General features: G+C 43.0%; 1 protein-coding gene across 6 annotated transcripts in view; it reads right to left on the bottom strand.

Annotated features, from left to right (window-relative positions):
• Positions 1-25,170, bottom strand: part of ADGRB3 (adhesion G protein-coupled receptor B3) — a 424,323-nt gene that overhangs the window by 103,791 nt on the left and 295,362 nt on the right. For all 6 annotated transcript variants that reach the window (XM_033143214.1, XM_033143211.1, XM_033143210.1 and 3 more), the window contains one exon: positions 78-204. In XM_033143214.1, coding sequence (XP_032999105.1) covers positions 78-204 — 127 coding nt within the window. The remainder of the gene's footprint in view (positions 1-77; positions 205-25,170) is intronic.

Below are 25,170 nucleotides of genomic sequence, written 5' to 3'. Positions count from 1 at the left end.
AAAACAACAACACCCTCCCGGTCATTGCATTAAACTCAGGGCTTTTTCTCTTTTTCTTCCCTTCCTTTGTTACTTACTATTTCTCTAGGTTGCTGAGCCAAAATGGCGAAGGTAGAGAGACGATCACATAAGCATTTCGTATGGGATGCATCGGTAAGCACAGTTTTACATCCCTGGGTGGACCAGGTTCCCAAAGAGTCGTTCCTGCAAGAAGAGAGAGGGAGGGAGACGGAGAAAGAGGGAGGGAGAGAGAAAGAGAGAGAGAAAGAAAATCGGGATAATTACGGCTGACGGTCAATTCCTTGAAGAGAAAATGCAGTTTAATTGAGAGCAGAGTCTAGTGTGGTTCCCGGACAGAAGAGATCTACTTGTTGTTGAATAGGACTTAATTTAGATGCATCTCCAGCTGTACAGTAATGCGGGGAGGGGGGCGAGAGAGGCGGCGAGGGAGGGGGACAGAAGGCAAGCAGGCAGCTCGGCGGCGCGCAGTGAGCTGTCCAGAGCTCTTGGTGCTGAAAGGGCTCTGTAAGAGCTCTCTCGGCTCGCCGTAGAAGCGGAAGCCTTCCCCGCTGCCCGCCGCTTTCCCAACTGCTCAGATCACTGCGAAAACTCATAGCGGGGGAAAATAAAACAAAAGACCCTTGTGGCTCCCCCCCTCCGTCTTTCATAGCAGCTCTGCCACGTTTTTGTGAAGCTATTACCTCGCTCCCTCTCTTCCGTGCGTGCGTGTGCGTGTGTAATTTAAATGCAGATGGCTCTGTAATATCTGCCTGATTAACACTGGTTAGATTGGCCAATTCTGGGTCTTCTTTTTTTTCCCTGGTTAGGATTTTTGTAGGTGGTGTAGCTATTTTGTTCTCCTTGTGGGTTTTAAAGCTCAGCCTTGCGGATTTCACCCTGGAAACGGGCGGCAGCGGCTGATTCCTTCTCCAACTCTTCCCTTTTTCGCCTGAGCTTCAGCGCAGGGGTGGATTTCAGCAGGGCAGCACATCGTTCAAGAGACACCAGTTCGCCCTCCAGACATCCCTCCGTCCAACTCGCCCTGCGTCCCTCCCTCCTTTTCCTTTCCGTGGTGTTGGTGGGTGTGTGGCAGAGGCGGGGAGGTGGGGACGCACAAGAGCGGAGAGATCGTTTGCTGGGGCTTTTTCCACTACCACCCTGTTGTCGGGGGGGGGGGAGCTTCAAGAAAAAAGAAAATGCCACCCTTTATTTGATTAGCAATTTAAAAAGTACAAAAGCTTCTTTTCTAATCCTCCCCGGTAGAAAAATAAAATGGTATCAACCCGCGTTTTCCTTGTGCGGAGAAAAAGAGCAAGGCGGGAGCAGGGGTGGGTGGTGGGTGGGAAGAGAGAATCGCCTTGTTTTTCCATGTGAATCAAAGGGGTTTCGGGGTCTCTCCTCAAGGAGAACTGCTCGGCTTCTTCGGACTCAAACCAGTTTTCACGCATTTAAGTGTTTTGCGAATTGGAACAGGCGGGTGTCGTTTTCTTCCCTCTCACATGCCTTCGCACAAGCTCTCTCGCCTCGCCCCCTCCCCCCGTTTCCAGAACCAGGCTTCGTATGCAGGGATTCATGTATTGCCTAAGCTATCTATGCACGAATGCCAGGAAGTCTCCTGCCAGCAACAGCGAGTGCTGTCAATTCCATCCCCAAGGCACTTAAAAACAAGGGGGAGGAGGAGGTGGCGAGAGAAGGCGAGGGAGGGGGAGAGCGCTTTCACCTTCAAATTCCTCCTCCTCTCAACTCCCTTTGAACCAGCCCTCCTGCTCTGGCTTTCCCACGTCTGTTCGCGGAGATGACTGCGAGCGGGGACTCTGGAGCCCCGGCCATTTGTGCTCCGAAGCGCGCGCCTTCCTATCCCACCAGGCACCACTTGCCTTCCACACCCCGGGAGCTCAAAATTTGGCACTACAAATGGCTTCGGAACCGAGTCATAAACAAAGCAAAAGACCGTGTGTGTGTGTGTGAAGAGAGTCCCCCAAACCTGCACTATTCAAGAGCTCCTTGGGTACCCTGTCCAAGCCAGCTGTAGCCTCCAAACTCACAAACGCCTAAAAACTCCAGGACTATTTTCCTTTAAATTGTGTGTGTGTGTGTGTGTGTGTGTGTGTGAAAAATCAGTATTTATGTTGTAATTCACACAGCCATATATAATTGGTATATATTGTCTAATTTCCACACACACACATATAGAAATCTACCTGCTACTGATTAACCTCACCTACTCAATTTATTCATCCCCCCGAATCTTGTCTTGTTGTGACACGCTGTTAAAGCCCAAATGAAATACATTTATCAGGGGTGATTAAATATTAAAGAAGATGGGAGCTTAAGGGAAACTGACGTGGCTTAACACATAAAGGCAGTGTTATTATCCATTCTCAGAGACGTTTAATACACTCAGGGGTGAACTGGCCATGGAAAGGATAGGGCAGCTGCCTGAGAGGTGGGTCTCATGAAAGCTACCATTTCCCAGAGTTGATTAGTGCAGCTGGACTGGCTCACTTGATTGCCACCATACCTTGTTACAACCCTCAGTTTGTTTCTAAATTACACCACTTGTATTCAACTCCTAGGTTTGCAGTAACACTACAAACTGGAGAGCAGAGTGAGATTTTCTCAGCCTTCTAAGAACAGGTAAATTGGCTCACACACCCATCAGGCTTAGATAATGTAAGACTCTTTGCCCTAACCCCCAAAGCTCCTTTGGGCAAACACAAAGTTTTGTCTGCATGTTGTAGACGTCTGGTGTTTTTTTTCTTCTTCTCCAATATGCTAACTTAAACCCCACATCTACAATTTTCCTGAGGTTTGAGGCTAGTTTGTCTGATAGCAGAGAGGAAAAGAGGAAACCAAGAAGTCCTACTGACCGTACAGTTTACAATGCAGCTCTTTGGCCACAGTCTTCATCTGAGCTAGTCTGCAAGTTACTTTTGTGGCAAGGCTGCCTTTGAAAAATATCACCTCTCCTGGGGCTTATTCCCATGCCTCATGTCATCAGAACCACTCCACCTAGTTGCCCAGAATGTCATGTAGCTACTTCCAGAGGCCTTGATGGAGGTGTGGTTGTAGCATGGGAAATACTCATGTGATCAAGGCAAGCAATGTAGTGCAGATTGTGGAACTTCAACATGCTTCTACTGAAACATGAAAGCCAGCCTTGGGGAAATGGCTTTGCAGCAAGCAAGCAAGCATGCTGCAAAGGTAAGATGCACATTGGACCTAAGCTAGCTGAAATATGAAGGATGTGCCATTTATATTTATTTACTATGAAGAATTGCTCTACCACATGTGCTGCTCTACCAAACACAGAAGTGCAATTCTGACCCATGGGATTCAGAAAGGAAAGCAAATATTGAATATTTATACACCATTGTGTCAGTAATTTCCCGAAAAGTGGGCCAGTATTAACATGGATGGCTGATTCAAAGAGGTTTGCCTAAGTCCACCTATTGAGCTCATGTGAACTGACCTATGGGCATTTCTGTTTGTACTCTCGAGCCACAGCATTGCAACTGGACAATGCAATGGAGGGAGAGAGGCCTTAAACAAGCGTTGAAGGTATTAGTGAGCATGAGGAATGAATCCAAGCAGAAATTACCCCTTCCTGCAGTGGGTGGAATGATGCATGTGTGTGGAGAGGTTATGGCCCATCCTGGGTGAAGGGAGGTGTCTGTGGACTGGGCTGGCCACTGCAATGCTACAACTCCGATTTGGGCAACTGTGGAATCAGGAGCTGCCTTTGCAGAGACATGGAAACCTGCTCATGTCTCTCCTTAGGCAAGGTGCTCAGGCATGAACAGACCACCCAAGGACAACTGCAGCAAAGAAATCCAGGTCAGTACCTTGGGTGGATAAGAACCTAAATTATCTCCCTGCATACATACCCTCCAAAATTTATTCCATCTTATTGGGTTTATGATTTGAATGTACATGTTTTAAAAGTTGTGGTCATTATACTTCATGGGCTTACTCCATTTCTTTTTTGCTATCCACAGGGACCTCATTTGAAGATATTAATGCATGGGTGACCTAGTTCGCCTCTGGAGTCACGTTCAGTAATTGACATTTCCAAGTACAGGTGGGAAAGACTCCCATGTGAAATGCTTTGCCACTCAATGTGGATGACACCCAAGACTGATGAACAAATGGTAATACCAGCATCTCTATGTTGTTTCCAGAAGGGGAGAGAATAAAACCCATTGACTTAGTGGACTAAAACTTGCTCTACTTTGGATCCAAGCCAAACGCCATGATTTTTGCAAATTGTCTCCTGAGTATCTTACTGACATGCTTTCCTTATATTTGCCTTATGGGAATGCCTGATGTTAAGACTGACACAGAGCAGGGTTCAATATTGTCAAAAGTTCATCTCTCATGAATATGGTTTTGAGAGTAACAAAATCTTATTGGCAGGTTTGGCTTTTCAAAAGAAGAAGAGGAAGAAGGAGGAGGAGGAGGAGGAAAATGAAACAGCAGTCATGAAAACTTGCAGAAAGTTATACCAGAGAATTGACAGAGTAAGGATAATAAATCAAGGCTGCATAATAATGTGACTAGTTAAATTTATTCCATAGCTTCATTGTTCACAACATACATTTGTGTATGGGGAGTATATTCTTGTGGCTCCTAGAAGCTGTCAGCATGAGATAGCAGCAACACCCTGGGAACAGCTTTGACTGGTTGGCTAAACCAGGTGAGGATAGCCATGGGGTCTCAAACACTCGGTGAGTTAGGAACTGCCCCTGCATGCCCCTGTCTGAGTCAAGATAATGCAACTGCATATTGGTACTTATGCTTAAATCTGTTTATATTCCTTTAAACGGAATCTTGGGAAATGTATTCTGTGTGCTGAGTGGCATTCTACCATGGAGAATTCTCAGTAGCACCACAAAAGTTTAATTTTAAGTTCCTTGGGGAAAGCTATGAATTAGAAAGCAGTTAACTTTAAAGGTTTGCTATACATATATAGACTAAATAAACTGTGTCAAAATTAAATTATTTTAATGCCACAACACTTGAATTCTGTTTGATTTGAAGAAGGCTCAATTTATTTCTTAGGGATGGTTATTTAGCTGTCACCACAGTATGTTTGAAACTTTCAAGATATCTGGTCACAATAATGGCACCAGACTTGTCCTCCTTCCTATCTCTCCCCCCCAAACCTATCCAATCATGCTTCCTTTTGTTCTTTGAACTTCCCCGAGGTTCCTCTATCGAGTCACTGGCTCAGGCTTGTAACTCTGACCTCAAACCACAAAAGCAGCAGCAGCAAATACTCAACACTCCCAGCTGGAGCCATCAGCTTTTACAAGAGAGGCAGAGCTGCTGCCCTGAAGGAATGCCCCTTGTTGGTTTATGGGGAACAGCCTGCCACAGCAGTATGTCATATTGGTCTCATTGCAAAGCATCACACAGAAGGATGCTGTATTTGCTGAACATTTATTTGCTGTACAAAGATGGTAACAACATGTGATAGCACATGTCTCAGCCTTTTATCAGGGCAACTCTGCTTGCTTATTTGGACCTAGGATTTAGCCTTGGAACCAGTTAAGTTATTGATAAAGAGGACAATATCCTGTTTCATATTGGGAATGTTTTCCTAGTTATTCCTCCTTTTGTTATAAGGTTATATTGTTATAAAGCAAGGTGGCACCTACCAATTTTACTTGCTGGTTCTATGTAAAGTTAAAAATTAAAAATGCTTCAGCTAAATTTATTTGCCCAGGTTGACCAGTTTCAGAATGGTGCAGTACAATTCTCAGCTAGGGCGACTTCTGAGACTCTAGCATCATCTTCCACCCTAGACTAAAGTTAGCACAATCTTAACTCCTCAGATGAGGAGGTCTTGCTAAGTAGCTACCCAAAACTCATTAATGCTGGTTCTCTGACCCTCACAGCTGTACTCCCACAAATAGAGAAATGCAGTGGCCCAGGACTATGGGAGAGTGGCCTCCTTTTAGGATTAGAACAAACCAAGAGTGTGAGCTAAATATTAACCCAATCCTGGTAAGTCCTCCTGAGATTGCAGCCTGAAATATGTTTTGAAGGAATAATAGATTCTAATACAGAATGGACTTACGTTTTGCCTATAGCTTGTCAATTACAGCCATTATCAGAGATCTGCTTTGATTTCCACCACCAAGAGAGGCATCGCTAGTGTATCATAAGACAGGGCCTTCTTGGTGGTAGTATCCTGCTTGCAGAATGCTCTCCCATAGCTTAACTTTCCATTTCATTTGTATTTTTAAAGCAGGCAGTCAACACTTCTTTATTTTACCATATTTTCAGTGGGTTTCAACTGTACATCAAACTTCCTGTCTGTTGTTTTCATTGTGGATTGTTTGTTTTTTTAATAGTATTTTACTGTTGTCAATTTTAAGTGTATCAGGATTTCATTTTATTGCAATTTATAACTACCTTAGAGGCAGAATATGGCATATAAATGTATTTCTATGTAGAGAGAAAAAGGACCTCCTTATGTCCGATAATATATTCAATATGTGGATACTTGAAAATGATCCCTGTTTATGAGGACTTTGAGTCTCAGGACTGCCTATCTATATGATGAGGTTTTAGCAAAATGAATGCCAGGTTATTTCCCATTCATCGTACATAATCACAGCATCTTCTTTTGAGATTAACTTTCTCTTTTGGAGATATTGTAGTCACCCAGCACTGGATGTACTGTATATTGTGCACGAGAAAACACTGCATTCCTCCAGGTTGCTCATCCTACTCCTATTTCTGGTCAGTTCATTAGCAATTTGACAGCCTGTGTTATCACAAGCCAACAACAAAGCAATACAGTATAATTATTAATAAACAGAAGAGTAAAAACATGTAAAAGCAATGTCCTGAAAGCCAGAGTTTACATACAATGACAAAATAAATATGATTCTGAGCATGAGCATATTAAATTATTCGATTCCTCGGTGACTGAGCACTCCCCTTCTCCAAATCCCCAGTACTGGTGTGCTCATTCAGCTCCATCCTTTTGTCAAATTTTACTTTTTACTTTTATTTATTTGAGTTTACATGCTGGTTATGCACTCCCCTGTTGGGCTAAGTCTGCACTTGGAACAATAATTCAGCCCCATTCAGGGCCCACATTTTAGATTGATATGAGACCTGGTGCTTTAAAACGTTACCTCTGAGCACCTTTGTGCAGCAAGAATCACGCACAAAGATGGCAGTGCCAAAACTGATCACAAAGTAATGATCAGGCTGCACATGATGCCCTTGCAGCCACATTTTGTAGATAGCATGCCCATGCATGAGTCTTAAGTTGTTGAAATATATGCTGCAAATGTCATATTAACTGCAGCGCTATTTTGTATAATTAAAAATAATGATTACTGAGAATGTGCCAGGGTACTACTGTAAAATACTATTCATGTAGCAATGCACTTATCACATAATGTACACCAATTACCACATTATTCTCCTCTGATGAATCCTTGCCAATATAAGGGGGGAAAAGGATTTGTTTATTACTGAGTGGATTGTTATTCCCTTACTCACAGTGGTGACTCCTGATTCCAGTTACTAATTAACTGAGTAATTGCACACCAGTGTGCTTACAGGATATAAAGCCTACTCTTACGTGCTATGGGCTTACTTTAGTGATGCAGGATGGTGCAGAAAACTCCCACTATTGTCAGATAGTTATGGAAATTTATGCACAGGAAGACTGACCACAAAATATTTCTCCTTAACACCACATTTAGAGAAACAGTTGCGCCATCTTTGATTTCCACATCAAACACCACTTGGCCAGATGCTATGTGTAAATGTGGAAGGAAGACGCAGCATCTGCCTTGTTGAGAAAAGTGCTTTCTTTCAATCTGTCTTTGGAAAGGGCAGGCAAGGAATTATGCCTCAGGATGGTACTCTTACTTCACTCCTTTGGTCAGAAAGAGAACCTTTGTTCTCCTTACTAGAATTCAGCCAGTCAGAATACTGGAAACAGATTCACAACCTCAGTCATTTCACCTCCTTTACTCTTCCAGTGCTCACCATTGCTATAGGGTAGAGCAGGGATGAGGGGAGGGCCCACTGATCCTCCAGACTATTGGCCAGACTGACTGGGGCTGATGGGACTTCAACTCCCATCAGCCTCAGTCAGTATGGCCAATAGTCAGGGATGATGGGAGTTGGTAGTCCAGCAACACCTAGATGGCCACAGGTTCCCTATCCTTGGTACAGGGTTCAGTGAAGAGTGTGCTTAAGGTGTGCTGAAGCCCACTGAAATCAATAAACTCAAACAGGCCTATGTTGAATCATGGTCATTGAGTTGAATCTCACAGCCAGTTGCAAGGGAATTTGTGTAAGGGGAATCTTCACATTCCTCCTTCAGGCCACAGCAACTAATAACATTTTCTCTGAAAAGTTCATATCAATGCATTTTAAACTCCCAAGTGACTCATTTGATTAGCATCTTTCTTATGCTTCATTTAAACAAGGGGGGGGGGGGAATACTGAATATATGAAATGAACAAATACCAGAATATGGATATAAATATTCTGCCATTCAAATACCCATTGAGTCTGTACAGTTTGGATTATGGTACGCAGATGAAATCATACAGATTAGCAATTATATTTTCCCTTCTCAAGTATATAGGAGGATTTCAGCATTTTGGTTAATGTAACTAAACACCCTCTGGATGTGTACGTTTGCCAATAAAACAAAAATTAAAAGCCCTGAGATTTTCTCTTCCTGATCTCTAAATCAAAAATTAATCCCATTTAAATATTATTTTTGCAAAACAAATGTGTATCTGGGCTAGAAACCAAATTTTAACCCAATGAGATTTGAAGCTGCTCAGGAAATAAACCTTAGGAAAAGAAACTCAACTCTATAGGATTTATCACAGTAACACTGAAGTAATGAGCATATGCTGTGTATTGCAGTAGCTCAGTTATAATGCCTGGACAGCCAAACAAGATCTTCATATCAGCTTTGCTGCCTTCTATTCTGTATTAAATGGGTAGATATTTCCCCCTGGAGTTATGTAAAATTCATGAGGTGCGGATTTAGTATTGACATGGAACACTGGAAAGGAAGTGATTGACACTGTAGGGGGAGAGCACAATCTGAACTATAATTTGGCCATTTTCCTATCTTCATTCATTCCAGAGATAAACTGTATACATTTTGCCTGGTTCAAAGACATTATGAGGCAGATGACAGATATTGAGACCCACTGGTGACAAACTGTGGATCCCAGCAATTATGACACCAAGGTCACACACAAAACACACACTTGTGTTCCACAGGAGATATCAGGATTCAGACATCTTGGGCCAATAAACAAATGGTTTACTGGACTGGAAGTGAGTTGTGTTACTATATTTCCTTGACTCTCCCTTTCTCTTGTCACTTCATGCATTTGGCTTCAGCTATTTCCTGGTTCTTTAAGCCATGGTCTCCTGCGATGTTTGAACTGGGAGACTATAGCTTAAGCTGGCCAGAACAGAGGTGTGGAGACAGTTGTCTCCTTTTGTGAATGGAAGGTCCTACCATTCATGGAATGAAAAATTAGGACCCAAGGCTATGAATCTACAAGGACGCTAAAGTTATGGGATATCTAATTCACATTAAGGCTGCAGTCCTGTACACACTACTGGCATCCTACTGAAGACAAAGGGTGTGATTAAACTAAGCTGTTGTGTGTGCAGAACTAGGTCTACTCATGAAATGGGACTTCTCCCTTCTCCACATGGACCGCGTGCCCCTTAAATCTGCTATAGGGGGTTATGGGGCCCCCCTCAGAACAGGCTTAGGGGGCACATGGGGGAGGAGCAAGGCCATAGCTAGGGGGTCATGAGGTGGACCCCCGCCAGGGGCGCAGGCGATGCCCCCCCTGCAAAATTGGCTGAAAAATATGTCCATAAATATAAATATATAAATATATAAATTATTGCCTCATAAGAAAAGGTTTAAAATAGAGGGTGAATTGAATGGGTGGAGGGGGGTTGGAGGAGAGGTGGAAAGAAGATCTAATTTGTCTATGGCTAGGGGGTGCAATCTGGACAGTTCTGCAAGGGGTGCAATATCACCTAGCATCGGCTCTGGGTAAGGGGGGGGGGAGTCCTACTGTATGAGTGGATCTCATTCCCTCTATGTGCATGTCCCCTACATTGAATTCCACTCAATGGGGTTTAAGCTAACAGTGTACAGTATGGAATTTGTGCCTTAGACTGCAATCTTATATTCACTTATATTCACAAAAAATCTAGGCAGTCTACATAGAATAATATAATATAATTATCTATATAGCATTGATAATACACAACTATGCTTCTGAATAGGCACAGATAGGGTTGTGATGTTAAGCTGTTTTGACTAAATCCCTCAAACCAAAGCAGTGTCATTGTCTTGAGGATTGCACTGTTTGGATGCTTTAAAAAGCATGTCTTACTGAGAACAAGCTGAGTTGAGAATCGATATTTTATCTCCTTTGCAAATTCACCTTTGAATTTAGGGACATTTCAGATGTTTTAATCCAGGGGTGGGTAGAAGGCAGATGGTGATGTACCATTAGATCACTGAGTGATTTGGTGCAGATCAGCAGGGCTTCTGACTCTCAGCTGTTCAACAATAAGCAGAACAAAAAAGTTGCTGAGATGAAAAGAGCAGAATGGTGGGAAAACCAGAAGTGCGCTTCTGTGAGACCAGATCGAAAGTTCTGTCCTGAACTGGATGGGGCTAAGCATGTGATCGGAAACACTCTTTTCCTTGATTCTGTGTTGCCTCTAACATTGTTTTGCCCCTGGCTCTGCTTGGTAGATTTCAGAGTTTTATGAAAGAAAAAGAAGGGCTAGTATCCAATGAAATAGTTCCACTAGTGCAAGGACTTTTGGCTGCGCAATGGAACTTCCTATCCCTCTTCTCCCTGTATGCTCTCATGTGTACTCCCTAGATCTATTCCTGGTTTCTCCCAACCCTTTGGCACAGATTTGGGAAGGGGGGTGGGGTGGAAGGAGACGAAAGGAAGGGGGAGTTCTGTTGCACAAATTAAAATCCTTGTGCTAATGGAACTGCTTCGTTGGATACGGTCCAGGGGAGATCCTTCAAGCCTGAAGTCTACCCACTCTTGCTTTTAATCTATAGATTATAGGTGATGAAGTTTTTTGTGATTTTTTTCCCAACGTGTACCATGGCCTCTAGTCATGTGCTGCCTTATTAAAGTGCTTATTGCCACAGGCCTAAAATAGAAACGTCAAAAACTCTTCCTGGAAATTAAAAATTGTGTGTTTGCCAATGATTGGTGAAAAACTGCTGCTGCTGTTAATTTTTCCTTAAATGACAGGGATATTAAAAAATGCAACATAGCTATGGGTCACTATAAACTTTGGCAGCGTGGGCAAGCCACTAATCTTTTATGTGTAGCCTTGGACAGTTGGGGGGGGCAGAATAAGTGATAAATAGGCATATGCAAAAACACTGAGTACAGAAAGGATAATGTTTTTCATTTCCATATACTTTATCATAGATTTTCTGTAAATAGGATATTCCTTTCCCCCATAGCCTGGGCACTCCCATGGCATATGACGTAGGGGTGCACAGCAGTTTCAGTGAATCCTGAGCCAAATCAGGGTGCTTTGGAGCAATTCAGAGCTTGGCTGAGCTGATACAGAATTATCTAAACTGAAGCAGGGACCCTCTGAAAAAACTTGTTGATGCCTCGGCAATTCGGACTGAAAACAAGAGCAAAACAAACAAACCAACAAAAACACTGCTAAAAGCAAAAATGAACATCTCTAAGCTTAGCATATCAAGAAAAGGCTGGGTTGCAGCGAGGGAGAGATCTGCAGAAGGGGGCCTTACTGTTTTGAGCATAATTCGTCTTCAACAGAGTTTTGTATTTAGATGATTACCTGTTTGGGTCCCTGCTCTCCTAATGCCAAACTTCTGAAAGGTGCTTGCTCAGTAAATCTGTGGCCTGCTTTCCTAGCCTGCTGTGGTATGCTGCTCTCATTTCTCATTCCTGGTTTCTGCTGCAGGAACAACTGAGTGATGCTCCCGAGCATAATCACTTCTGTTGTTTGTTTGTTTGTTGTTGTTTTTTTAAAATGCTGCTGGTATTGAACACTGGTCACTATCAAGTTGCAGAGTGATATCATAAATCTTTACCCAGGTGGAAGTCCCACTAAACTAAAGGAGGCTTACTTCTGAGAAAACACACATAAGGTGGAATTGGGCTGTCCATGGTGTTAGTCTCCTGTGCCACAATGGAAGGAAGAAGGGCTGTAGCTCAATGGTAGAGCATCTGCCTTCCACATCCCAGGTTCAATCTGCAGCATCACTTGGTGTACCTGGGAAAGACTCCTGCCATAAACCATAGAAAGCTGCTGGCAGTCAATGTAGTCCAGGGTTTCCCAAACTTGGGTCTCCAGCTGTTTTTGGAGTACAACTCTCATTACCCCAGTGGTCAGCAATGGTGGGAATTGTCCAAAAACAGCTGGAGACCCAAGTTTGGGAAACCCTGAGTAGACTATGCTGAGCTGAATAGACCATCAACTTGATTTGGTATAAGACAGCTTCCTACAAGAATCTCAGACACTTACTTATAGTTCTCAGAACCAGTCCCAACACAAACATGGTGTTAAAACATGGTATTAACATACTCATACTAGTAAAACAACTAAATATTAATACAAAACAGTAAGCATGATTCTTTCCCCATATCCTTAAGAGTCTCCAGCAAAGCCAATGGTATGAGGTCTTTGCATTATTAAGCCCTGGTTTATTCCTCTGCAACACAAGGTAGAAATGTAGCTGAAATGGGTAGGTGCAAGATTTAGACCAGTGCTTCTCAAACTTAGCTCTCCAACTGTTTTTGAACTGCAATTCCCATCATCCCTGACCACTGGCTCTGCTAGCTAAGGATAATGGGAGTTGAAGTCCAAAACCAGCTGGAGGAGACCTAAGTTTGGGAAACACTGATTTAGACTAATCACATATTAATTAGAATTGTAAAATAATTCAAGTGCATGACATGGATAACAACACTAAAGAAGTGAGTCAGCCAAACCATATATCAAGTAGCAATTGATCTACGAAATACTAAAATGTTGTTTACAACTAAGAGTGGCTCATATCTGTTTAATCTAGTCCATCAACACCGAGTTTAAAGAATGTGCTTCTAGAAAGTATTGAGGCTCTATCTTGGGGGGTGTCTCCAGGATGAGACAATCCCCACATTTGTGAATTTGCCTCTCTACATGTGCTTGTGGAGTGGAGTGGACTTGTAAACACAATGCATTCAAAAGACTGTTCTTGAAGATCATGATGGAAAATAAGTCACATAGCAGTCTTTAACTGATCAAGATATGCTGAGCAGTGAATTCCTTTCCCCTGCCACCTGAGAAGGATTCTGACTGGATGTTTGCAACTCTTTTATGATCCTTTATGATCCTTCACACTACACCAAAAGAAGAAGAAGAAGAGAGCTACAGCTGGAGCAAGGAAACAAACCCACAACCCGTTGATTGAAGTGCTCAGTGACAGACTGAGAAGGATATGAATTGCTATATTTGAAAGCTCCTTCATCTCTGTGGAATACCCTAAATCTGCCATTTTTTTGACTATCAACTGCTACATTTAGCTCAAAACATCCACCACAGGGCTGTGCAACAATGTATTCAGTGCTGTGAGAAAGCAATCCATTACACTGCTAAATGGCTCTGTATTTAACATTTGCACAGGCATAACTGCTTAAGATGCTATGATAATCACCAAATGACAACAGCATGATCAGTGTCACATCAAGTTTTGGCTTTAGGGTTGAAACAGACGCAACAGGAAGGTCTCTGATCAGATCTCCTGGCTGCCATCCCCACTTTGAGGCAGCTAATTTTATCAGGGAAACAGTACTGGGGTAGGAGGGTTATTTCTCTCTTCAAAACCATTTCCATGATCTACATCTACTCCCAAACCTCCTGTTAGACCCATGTGGAGAAATGCAGATACTAGCACCAAGCCTCTAGTTTTCAAAAGGCAAATAAAAGAAAAAAAGAGGTGATCCTCAAAACAGGTCTGAAGAATAAATGAATTTTTATTAAGTTGTACAATGCAGTTTGATAAAATCTTCATCAGAAGTGATGCTTGTAACTTATCCTAGAACCAAAATAAATATTGTGCTGGTCTGGATACTGTGGAAGGACATTTCTGCCCCAGCATATCAAATTAGAAGTATGTTGAGCAAATTAATAAAGCTTACATCTGTCTTAGGCAGCTGTATGAGGGTCACTTTCATTTTGTTCATTTTGATGTTGCTTCCCTCTATCTTCTACTTTCACAATACAGCGTTTGGGGGTGGTTTAGAGCAGAGAAAGTGCATTTGGGTGGCAGCCCTAACACAACTCCCAGCATTGCTTTCTGATCAAATTGGCAGTCTTTCGGCTATGCTGAAGTAAAGACAACGTATTAGAAGACCCAATCACAGATCTCCCGCATTGCATCTGTTTGGGCCATTTGTTCCAACACAACTTGGAGTTTACTTTTCAACAAGACTGGAGCTAACTTCTAACAACAACAACAACAACAACAACAACAACAACAACAACAATTTTATTATATATATGCTGCCCATCTGACTGGGTTGCCGCAGCCACTCTGGGCAGCTCCCCCCAAAATATTAAAAACATACTTAGGCTTGCGCAGTAAAACTGAACATGTAAAAAGTCTACATTTCAATGGGGATCAGTCTCTGTGCAGAAGTAATTGAACTGCCTTCTCTCTTGTTGTGCAAGCAATTGACATTCTCCTGGTACATAGTAGTTTGTGAGAGTGCCATAAAAATGCAGAATGTAATTAATTTATATTAGGTTACTTTCTTCGGAATTATATTTGGATTACTTAATATATGGAGTTTATTATCCTGAATAAATTTTCCAGAGCACTCAATAATGATGAATATAGAATAGTTATTGAGGAAGGCAGAGGGGAGTCATCATCTCTGAGACATCCCCTCCTACCTAGCTAGGTGGTGGTGCCACCTGATGATTAAGGACAAGCCACTTCTCCAAAACTGACTGCAAAAATTAGAGGATTCTTTCCAAAGAAACATGGCAGCAGCCCCCAAATCACAAAACATGCCCACACACCAGAAAACAAAAACCCATTATAGGCCATAACAGGCCTATAAAAACAAACTAGCACACATCAACTGGATTGTGTGCCTGTAAAACAGAACTAAAAACCTTAAGTTATAAAGAGGGAGAAATGATAAGGAATGCATCTCAGGGAGCCTAACCCACATATTCCTGTTGTCCAGAAAGAAGCATGGCTTCAATGAACACCTGTGATGGGAGGCTGCCCTCAAGGACATGAATTAACAAGAATGATAACATTCCTACTTTCTCTGAGGAAAGGTAAGAGAACAATTATCCTCTGAGATGAATAATGGCAAGTCTGCTCACAGGGAGGTAGCTCAGGGAAAGATGGAGATAGTGGCCAGCACATTCAGAGATGCTGATGAAGTTTCACAGACCTTGTGCTACCCAACCTATACTCCCTTGTCACATATGAACTTGGGAGCCCTCTCACCCTCTGAAGGAATGACTGCTGAAGAGGACAGTGCTGCAATATAACATGTTAAGTGGAGGAGGACAAAGATGAAGGAGAGGACTTGAGCCGATGTTTGTGCAGTTGATAAGGTGCTGGACTAGGATGTGAGAAAACAGGGTTCAAATCCCCATTTAGCCATAAAGTTAATTGGGTGACCTTAGGTCAGTGACTATTTTTCAGCCTAACCTACCTCAGAGGGTTGTTGTGAGGATCAATTGGGGAGGAGGAGAACCATGCACACTGCCTTCAGCTATCTGGATTTGATATCCCGCTTTATCACTACCTGAAAGAATCTCAAAGCGGCTAACATTCTCCTTTCCCTTCCTCCCCCACAACAAACACTCTGTGAAGTGAGTGGGGCTGAGAGATTTCAAGAAGTGTGACTAGCCCAAGGTCACCCAGCAGCTGCATGTGGAGGAGCAGAGACGCAAACCTGGTTCACCAGATTATGAGTCTACCACTCTTAACCACTTAACCACTGTGTGAGTGCCTGGAGGCGGTTGGAGGATGGATGGTGGTTAACAGATTGAGGTTGAATCCCGACAAGACAGAAGTACTGTTTTGGGGGGACAGGAGGCGGGCAGCTGTGGAGGACTCCCTGGTCCTGAATGGGGTAACTGTGCCCCTGAAGGACCAGGTGCGCAGCCTGGGAGTCATTTTGGACTCACAGCTGTCCATGGAGGCGCAGGTTAATTCTGTATCCAGGGCGACTGTCTACCAGCTCCATCTGGTATGCAGGCTGACACCCTACCTGCCCGCGGACTGTCTCGCCAGAGTGGTGCATGCTCTGGTTATATCCCGCTTGGACTACTGCAATGCGCTCTACATGGGGCTACCTTTGAAGGTGACCCGGAAACTGCAATTAATCCAGAATGCGGCAGCTAGACTGGTGACTGGGAGTGGCCGCTGGGACCACATAACACTGGTCCTGAGAGATCTACATTGGCTCCCAGTGCGTTTCCGAGCACAATTCAAAGTGTTGGTGCTGACCTTTAAAGCCCTAAACGGCCTCAGTTCTGTATACCTGAAGGAGAGTCTCCACCCCCATTATTCAGCCCGGACACTGAGATCCAGCACCGAGGGCCTTCTGGCGGTTCCCTCACTGTGAGAAGCAAAGCTACAGGAAACCAGGCAGAGGGCCTTCTTGGTAGTGGCACCCACCCTGTGGAACGCCCTCCCATCACAGGTCAAAGAGATAAGCAACTACTTGACATTCAGAAAATACCTGAAGGCAGCCCTGTTTAGGGAAATTTTTAATCTGTGACATTTTAATGTGCCGCCCAGAATGGCTGGGGGGACCAAGCCAGATGGGCGGGGTACAAATAAATAATAATAATAATAATAATAATAATAATAATAATAATAATAATAATAATATACCACACTGGCAGGATGTCAATGTAGCAAATAAGTGGGGGAAGCCCTCCATCTTGAGCTAAAAGGGGAAAAAATTGCATAACTAGTAGTGAGATTGTGAAAGGGGAGAGTTAATTTGAAGCTGGCTGAACAACAGCAAGAACAAATGGAGACCTGCAAGAAAATGTAGGAGTATAATCCCGTCCCTAACAGGAATGCCCATATTCAGGGCTTGCAGGGCAAGGGGACGTTTCAGGAAGCAGGAAAGGAAAAAAGGAAACCGTTTTCTTTCCTGCTCTGTGAAAGTCTTTCCCTATTATACTTAGTGCTAAATAGCTCAGGTTCAGGGCTGACTGCTTTGATCATCCAGATGCATATGGGAAGCACACAGGTACAACATGAGTGTATGAGCCTTCTCCTCACTTATGAACTCCAGCAATTGGTAGAGTTTGGAGACAACAAATAGCCATCCTGGCTAGTACTCACGGATAGCCTCCAGGTGTTTGTCTACTCTCCCTTTAAAACTATTCAAGTTGGTGGACATGTCCACATCTTGTGGTAGCAAATTCCACCGACTAACTATGCATTGTGTAAAAACAAACAAACAGTGCTTTCTTTAGTGTGCCCTGAATCTGGGATTGAACTTTGGGGCCCGATCCAGAGAAGAACTCTAAACAGGCTCTGGGGTTTTCTAGCATTCTAGCAACAGTTTAATCACTGCAAGGAAAAGATTTCATTAATTGAGAGAGGGAGTTTATCAGAAATGTTAGTTGTTCATTCTGCTCACGTAGAAGTCAAATTCTTATTGATTTCCATGAATCCTAAATTAGGCCACTGTAGCAGCTCGGCTCTGCAGATTTCTGCTAATACCTCCAGACAGATATGGTAGAATTGCTTGCTTTCACAAAGTGCTGCATTGTCAAATGTTTGTATTCCCCCCCACCCCCCCACCCACCACAAGGGAAAGCTATTGTACTGTTAAATATTTGTTGTATTTCCAGTAGTGGGTTTAAGAAATGGCATAGAAGCAGAACTGTACCCATTTATATTCAGAAACCATCTACACCACACTGGCTGAAGGCTAAATTCATACACAAATATGATTCCGCCCTCCAAAACTTTAAACCTGGTTCTTAACTATACAAAATACATGGGTGCTCTTACAGGTGTGAAGGGTGAGTTTGCTTGCATAGAACTAGGCACATGCCTCTTTACAAACTTGGAATGGACAGTCTGATCCTTCCCTGCTTTGCCACCTATCAAATGTTTAAATAGATGATTCTAAGGTACAAAGCAACATTTTACGCTAAGCCCTTGCATATTTCTCACAAAGCGCATGCTTAATAACTCTCCACCATCTTCTTTTCACACAGGAGAGTTCTGATGCCAACTGCAGTACTGGGGACATAGGAGACTGCCTTACACTGAGTCAGAGACCTTTAACAGTCTAGCTCAGTATTCTACACGGACTGGTGGCAACTCTCTAGGGTTTCGGGCAGGGAAAATTCTTAGCCTTACTTGGAAATGCTGGGAATTGAACCTGGGACCTTCTGTATGCAAAGGGAAGCTTTAACCCTTTCAATCCCATGTTGTTATGTCCCCCCACATTTTTGTTACCCCCCACTTCCCCAAGTGTTATTTCCTGCAAATAAACAGGTCCCTGCTCTGCCTTTGTTACAGAATGAAGGTATCAGGACCAAGGGATTGTGCCAAAGGAAGGAAACATGTACATCAAAGAAGAGAGGGGGAGAAGAGATGTAGGCAAGGTGGGTTTTCGCAGGACCGTTCTCCCCAAATAAGAAGTACCAAGACAGTGATAGCAGGGTATCTAATGAAAGGGGTTTTGCAGGGGAACAAAAGAGGTGGAGATGGCCAGACTACTTTCTCAAAAGACAGGCACTGAAACTTCACAATTGCATCCCTGAAGCCCCGCCTTGAAAAAGCCCAACGTAGAAGCATCTCAAATAAAACTCAAATTACAACACACACATAAAATCCTTTACACTTAACTGAGGCACTGAATGATTCTATTTGGTGCTAGATGTAAGCCTGCAGATGAAAGCAGAGCTCTTGGTATTGCTAGTGTTGTCCTGATTGCATTAGAACATGTGGGAGATTGGCCTTTGAGAGTCCCAGACTTTCACAGCCCAGGGCAATTAGAGTGGCAACCTCCATTTTTTGGGCCAACCAAGGATGGCAGTCAGCCCTAGCTGTCAAGCATTATCATCCTGGTTAGAACCCATTGCCAACTTAGCAACTATTAAAAAAAAGATGGAGATAGGGACAGCAAAGTAGACATGATCTGGCAACCCAGCTTCTGGTGTGAACAGTGCATTAGCTTGAAAGTTTCTGAAACTAAAATAGCTGCGCCAACATGGTCTATCATGTTTTTATAACACTTTTAAGGTAATGGTCAAAACAGCTTATATTAGACTGACTTGTTTCATGTTGGTTTTATGCTGTAACAATGAAAGGAAGCTTTCTCTTGGAAAAAAAATGAAGGAAATAAATAAGAAAATATTTGAGATTTATGCCCAGAAGAAGTCCCTGCAGAGTGATGCCTCCACAAAGGCTTGAATGGACAAGTTTCCAGCCTGAGCATTTCACCATCCTGTACCTAAAAATGTCACTGCTTTGAAGTCCTGCCTTGGAGAGTCCTGCAGAGACTGAAGAAGGAACTGTGCAAAAGGAAAATTCTCAGTGCTCTTTTTAGACATATAGTGAAGCTTCCAGCCTTGCAAGGCTGTGTGGAATCAAAATTTTAAGGTCTGACATTTTAAACAAAAAGTATATAGAAATAATTTTTACAGGGACAGTGTATTTAGGTCGCTCAAAACATTTTCATCGTTTTCTCTTGAGATCTATCTCACGGGGTTCTTGGATGCCCAGAGAACATAAAGTATGAGCTTGCAGAAATCCCAAAAGGTTGGGACAGTTCAAATGCCTAGCGTAGTCCCACTGTGATTAATAGGGGGACATGCGTGCAAGCGAACATGAACTGCCTTGAGGCCCCTTTGGGCCCCAAGGCAGGGATAAAAATAAATTAAAAGTGACCTGAGAGCCAAGTCCTGAATCACTGCACCAGCAAATAAGTTAGGGCATAGGGTGAGCTGTTCCACTTGTGAGACTTCTGCCACAAGACCTGGTGTTACATTGGCTTTACATGGTCATTATGCTGTTATTTCAGACATGCATGTTGACCCCACCAAAGACATTGGTATAATTGGGCATCTGCCAGGGTCCATATCCTAGGAGGAGGAGAGCTGCCTACTCCCTCACCCATCTCCCCCCCTCTGGTGCTTTTTAATGAGCTGCTTCTGAGGTACAGGTGTGTGAGAGAGTGGGAAGAGTCACTGGCAAGTAGGGTGAAGAAAAACATAATCAGGGAAGGGAAGGAAGAAGTAGGAAACAGTTAAGTGTAAAGGATTTTATGTGTATGTTGTAATTTGAGTTTTATTTGAGATGCTTCTATGTTGGGCTTTTTCAAGGCAGGGCTTCAGGGATGCAATTGTGAAGTTTCAGTTACCAATGCGATTCTTATATTCTGCAGCTGCTTACCTCTGGGGTAGGTGGGGGGGATCTTCAAATTGCAAAATGAAACAAACAGCACCATCTACACACTTGCCAAGGCACAATTTGATGCAACAAAGCACCTCACAGAAAGCAGAGGTTATACCACATCTCACTTAGATGAATCCAGCAACTCACTGTATCCTCAGTACTCATTCATGTCTTTTGGACCTTCTGTCTGATGCAATAACGGAGGCGTGAGAAAGTTTCTGCGAGACTGCAGTGCAGCATAGTACCCAGCACAGTAGCAACTTAGCAAGGAAGTAAAGGATTCTGTCAGATCTCTGTGGGTGTTGCTGTGCACCCAGAGTTCTCAGACACTAAATGTGGGAAATGCATATAAACACCTCCCCCCTCCTTTTATTAAATCTCTGCCTTTTAAAACAAAAATGTATCTGCAAGGTCAGTGTGTTCCTTTTTCTAAGTTTATTTGGAAAAGTTGTCTTAAGATAAGTTGGTTGTGCGCTCTCTCTCTCTCTCTCTAGCAAAGTCCACATGTCCACATATATTCAGAATATACCAAATACAGAAACCCATTGTCACAACTATATTCCCCTGAACTTTTGATATGGACAGAGCAAATGAAACCCCTTTCAGGCATTTAGCTTGACCTAAGGTAAGGGAGGCAAATCACCAAGGTTATTTAGTGGGGTGAGGGCACCAGGAATCCTTTCCCCAACCTTTGTGTATTTAATGCAAAAGTAAGAAGGAGGCCTCTAACTACTTTCATCTGAATGTGATTAGAAACATCTGCTGAGTCAATAATTCTGCATTATCAGAATCCCCCAATGTACAAATATTTTTTGACTACACCCAGTTGAATGTAGAGAAGGACCCTCTTCAGACCTTTGTTTCTCTATGAATGAAAGTCTGAGAAGAGCTGTTACACATGGGGCAACTGGGGAAGATTTGTGTGCACCTTTGCTCCTCTGCAAACTTTGAACCTTTGTGTGTTCAGTTCTTGACTCTCTCCCTGATCTACATTCAATGTTTTCCTGGCAAAATTGTTGCTTTGGTATCTGCAAAGTCAGGTGAGATTTAAGGAGTTAGGCCCCTTTCATAAAAAGTGTTGCGGCCAGCAACAAATCTGTTGCTAACACAAGTGGGTTTTTAAAGGTAGTTTTCCTCTGTTGTGCCAAAAGATGTTTGTGCTAGGAAAAATACTATACCAAGGTGTAGGACAAAGGGTTTGTAAATTTTGCATGCAGGAATGAAGCAGCTAGATGGCTCTGCCCCACTGCAACAGGTGGTCAATGCAGCTGTTGTGGTATGAATTTCTGTTTATGGTGCAGCCTTGAAGTGATAGTCAATATTGGGTTAAGGCATCTAGACCATAGCCTAAATGAGAAAAAGAAATTTAAGTTAATTTATTCAAACATGATTCTTTCCAGTGTAATCATCTAACTGATTCATGGTGAGGCAAGCTTCTCTGAGTATCTTTGTGGTGGGGGCAGGGGATTCACAGTGGTTTCAATGAAAGATATCTACTAAATCAATTAACTTAAATTGGAACTGGCTTTGAGATGTGTAGGATATTGTTTTTTTTTTTTTAAACAAAATTTTATTAGCATTTTCATAATATAACACAAACCCAACCCCACACCTACAAATACAAAAACAAATACAAATACACATAAAGTCAGGATTCTTCTTCTTATTTATATACCTTACAAAAAAAAAATTCTAGTTCTGAATCTTGACGTTTGACTTCCCCCGCCTTTTCACCTTCGGTTTTAATTCAATATACTATTTCCTTAACAACTTTTCTCTATAAAAAGATTTAACTTTGCTTTAAAAAAAAAGAAAACATACTTATCTCAGTCTTTGCATTATAACCTAAATCATAACCAGATATTCTTGTAGCTAAACTTCTTTCTTCTGTCCTTTATCATGCTGCTTTTAACTTAAAATTCAATATCTCCTTACTTATTTAAAATAAACTTGTAATTAACAGACTTCACACTCCAATTTCGGATACCATGGCAGACCATTTAGATTATACATTTAATACTTCAACCCACTCCCCCTCTATCCATTGTCTTTTTCTGTCTTTCTCCAAAACCAGATCTCCAATTGTCTTCCTCTGAGTGTCCACAGATCCAGGCAGCATCCACAACAAACCCGGCATCGAGCCTCAGGGCGTTCCTCATCTCCATTCTGGGCTCCTCCGTTCCTTTTTCTCCTTCTTCTTGTAAAAATCTTAATTCCATGTCCCTTGCCCCCGAGCTGCCACCTCGGAGTCTGGATATTGTAAATTTTCCCATTTCAGGTTCCTTTTCCCGGATTTGCCCAGCCATTTCAGACCATCGTCCAAGCGCCCCTCCCAGCTCTTTGCCAAGGCTTGATTCCATTGTGTAGAACTTTTGAAAAGCCTCCTCTGTGGAAAGTGAATCCTTTTTATGAATAATTCCACTCAAGACTTGTAGTTTCCGATTAAGCAATTCCATCTGCAAGACAGTGAGCATTTCCTCATCCTTTAAATCAGAGTTCGATACCAGTGCGAGCGCAAAGTCCAGCATTTTAAGAGAGAGGGTGAGTATCAGATTTCAGTTCCTGTCTCTTCCTTCCTTTGTTTCAATTTTTTCCCACGACACACCAAGTCGCCGCCATTTCTCCGAAGCCGGAGTATAAAGACCAAAACTTCAAACGGAGATATTTTTCCCCCAGTTAACCCCCAAAGGGAGATCTCAACAGACTCAGTTTTCAAATTCCAAATACTTTCTATTGATTGTTGTAGCAGCAGTCACTTAAAGAGTTAATTTCTTTCACCACCCGAAGGGAGGGAGGCGGGCTGCCTTTCTTCTTTCCCCCAGATCGTTCCAGGAATACAAAGAGTCAATCAATTACTCACAGCCTCTGGGTTCTTAACAGCTCCTTAATGACAGGTAGAACTTAGACGCTCATCACAGGCTTTGTCGCCGCATTTACATCCCGGTTGGGGCATGCCCCCTATAGCCCGGCTCCGTCGTCCCTTCACCCCCACTCCCCCTTTACAGGGGGAGCAGGGGAAGGGTTCGGAGCCACAACGGGCACAGCCGGGGAGCCCAGGGTGCGGGACGCTCTTCCCGCACCCCAACCGGAGCCCCGCTATGCGGCTGCAGGGCTCCTAACCCCCGGGATGAACTGGGTGCTTCGCAGCCGAAGCATCCCACGACCACCCATAATGGCGTCAGCCGCCGGAAGCCGAGATGTGTAGGGTATTGTTACCCAGGTTTGACTCAGGGTGTAAAGAGGGAAGGGCAGGTGAGCAGATCCCTTTGCTCTAAAATTAAGATGTTGATCTCTGATTCTTCTAAGGTAGGCCACTGTGTTGCCTTCTTATCTCTCATGTTAGCTTGTTCTCACCAAATCAAGAAATGCTCTGTATGCCATAGTTATTTCTTAGATGTGCTGCTCCTCACTCCCTTTGAAGAAAATTGTATTTAACAGCATGGCAATGACTCATGAGATTTCTACTCTGTGGAAAACACCTATAAATATATTAGCCAAAAATGTTTTTTCTCCTTCCCCGAAGCATAAACATCAGCTTTGTCTTTCTACTTAATGTGCAGGCAGCTGTCTCACACCTCAGCTCTAGAGTCCCAGATGAATGATGAAATTAGGAGTTTTAATAAATGGTCAGGCATTTTTTATGGAGCTTTGATTATTGAACTGGCATGCTCGAGGTATTATGTCACCCCAAGCTCTAAAACGGAAATGTCCTGAGAAGCTTGTATGGCACAATTTTGTCCACCAATCAGGGGCCAATTCAGAAATGATTCCAGAGAAGAATGTAAACCCACCCATGTTACACAGTTCACTTTTGTACAAGCCTTTGTGGTTGTATGTATGTATGTGTGTGTGTGTATGTACAGGGTGAGTCCTTTAAAAGAGCCCCTGTGGATACAGGGTACACATGTTCCATGGGGCCTCTTTTAAAAGACTCACCCTGTATACATTTATGTGTGTGTGTGTGTGTGTGTGTGTGTATCACAACTAGTCCTAAGCTGATCCAGAAGGCAGCTGTTTCCATTGTTGTGCTCCTAATGCATAACTTTGCATTTTTTTTTGACAGCAGACCTTTTTAGTGCTTTTTAATGATAGCAAACTCTAAATCACACACTTGTGAACTGACAAGCTCCACTTTTTTGTCATTTCAGTGGATGCCGCATGGTTTGAGTGGTGATAAATTGGTTTTTGGTGATTTTTATCTCACATATGGTCCAGATGGAGCACTCTTTCAACTCTGGAGTAATTTTAGTAGTTCGTATTTGTACTCTTGTCAAGCTTTTTTTTAATCATAAGCACTTTAGGATCTGGACTGCCTGGTATATTTGCAGAGTGCTTGATAAATTAGGGCCTTGAGGCATGAAGAGGACCCGTGAGCATGACATTAATAAGGCACATAAGAAAACAAACCTAATATTGCCTGGGCTCCTTTGGGAGGAAGGGTGGGAAATAAATTCAATAAATGAATAATATGGCTTGTTGTGAATTGTGCATATACATGACTGGATAAGGAGTGCAGAGCTCTCAACATGTTCTCCACCACCAGTGGCATATGGAGCCACTTTGCAGCCCGGAGCAGCAAATGCGAGGGAACCCCCCGGGGACGGGGGCAGCTCCGTAGCATGCATGCGTTGTGACGTCACGACACATGCGTGCTACAGAGTGCAGTCTGTCCG

Source organism: Lacerta agilis, chromosome 3 (genome assembly GCF_009819535.1).
Source record: "Lacerta agilis isolate rLacAgi1 chromosome 3, rLacAgi1.pri, whole genome shotgun sequence".
Taxonomy (NCBI): domain Eukaryota; kingdom Metazoa; phylum Chordata; class Lepidosauria; order Squamata; family Lacertidae; genus Lacerta; species Lacerta agilis.
Note: the sequence above shows the minus strand (reverse complement) of the source record. Positions and strands in the feature narration are given on the sequence as shown.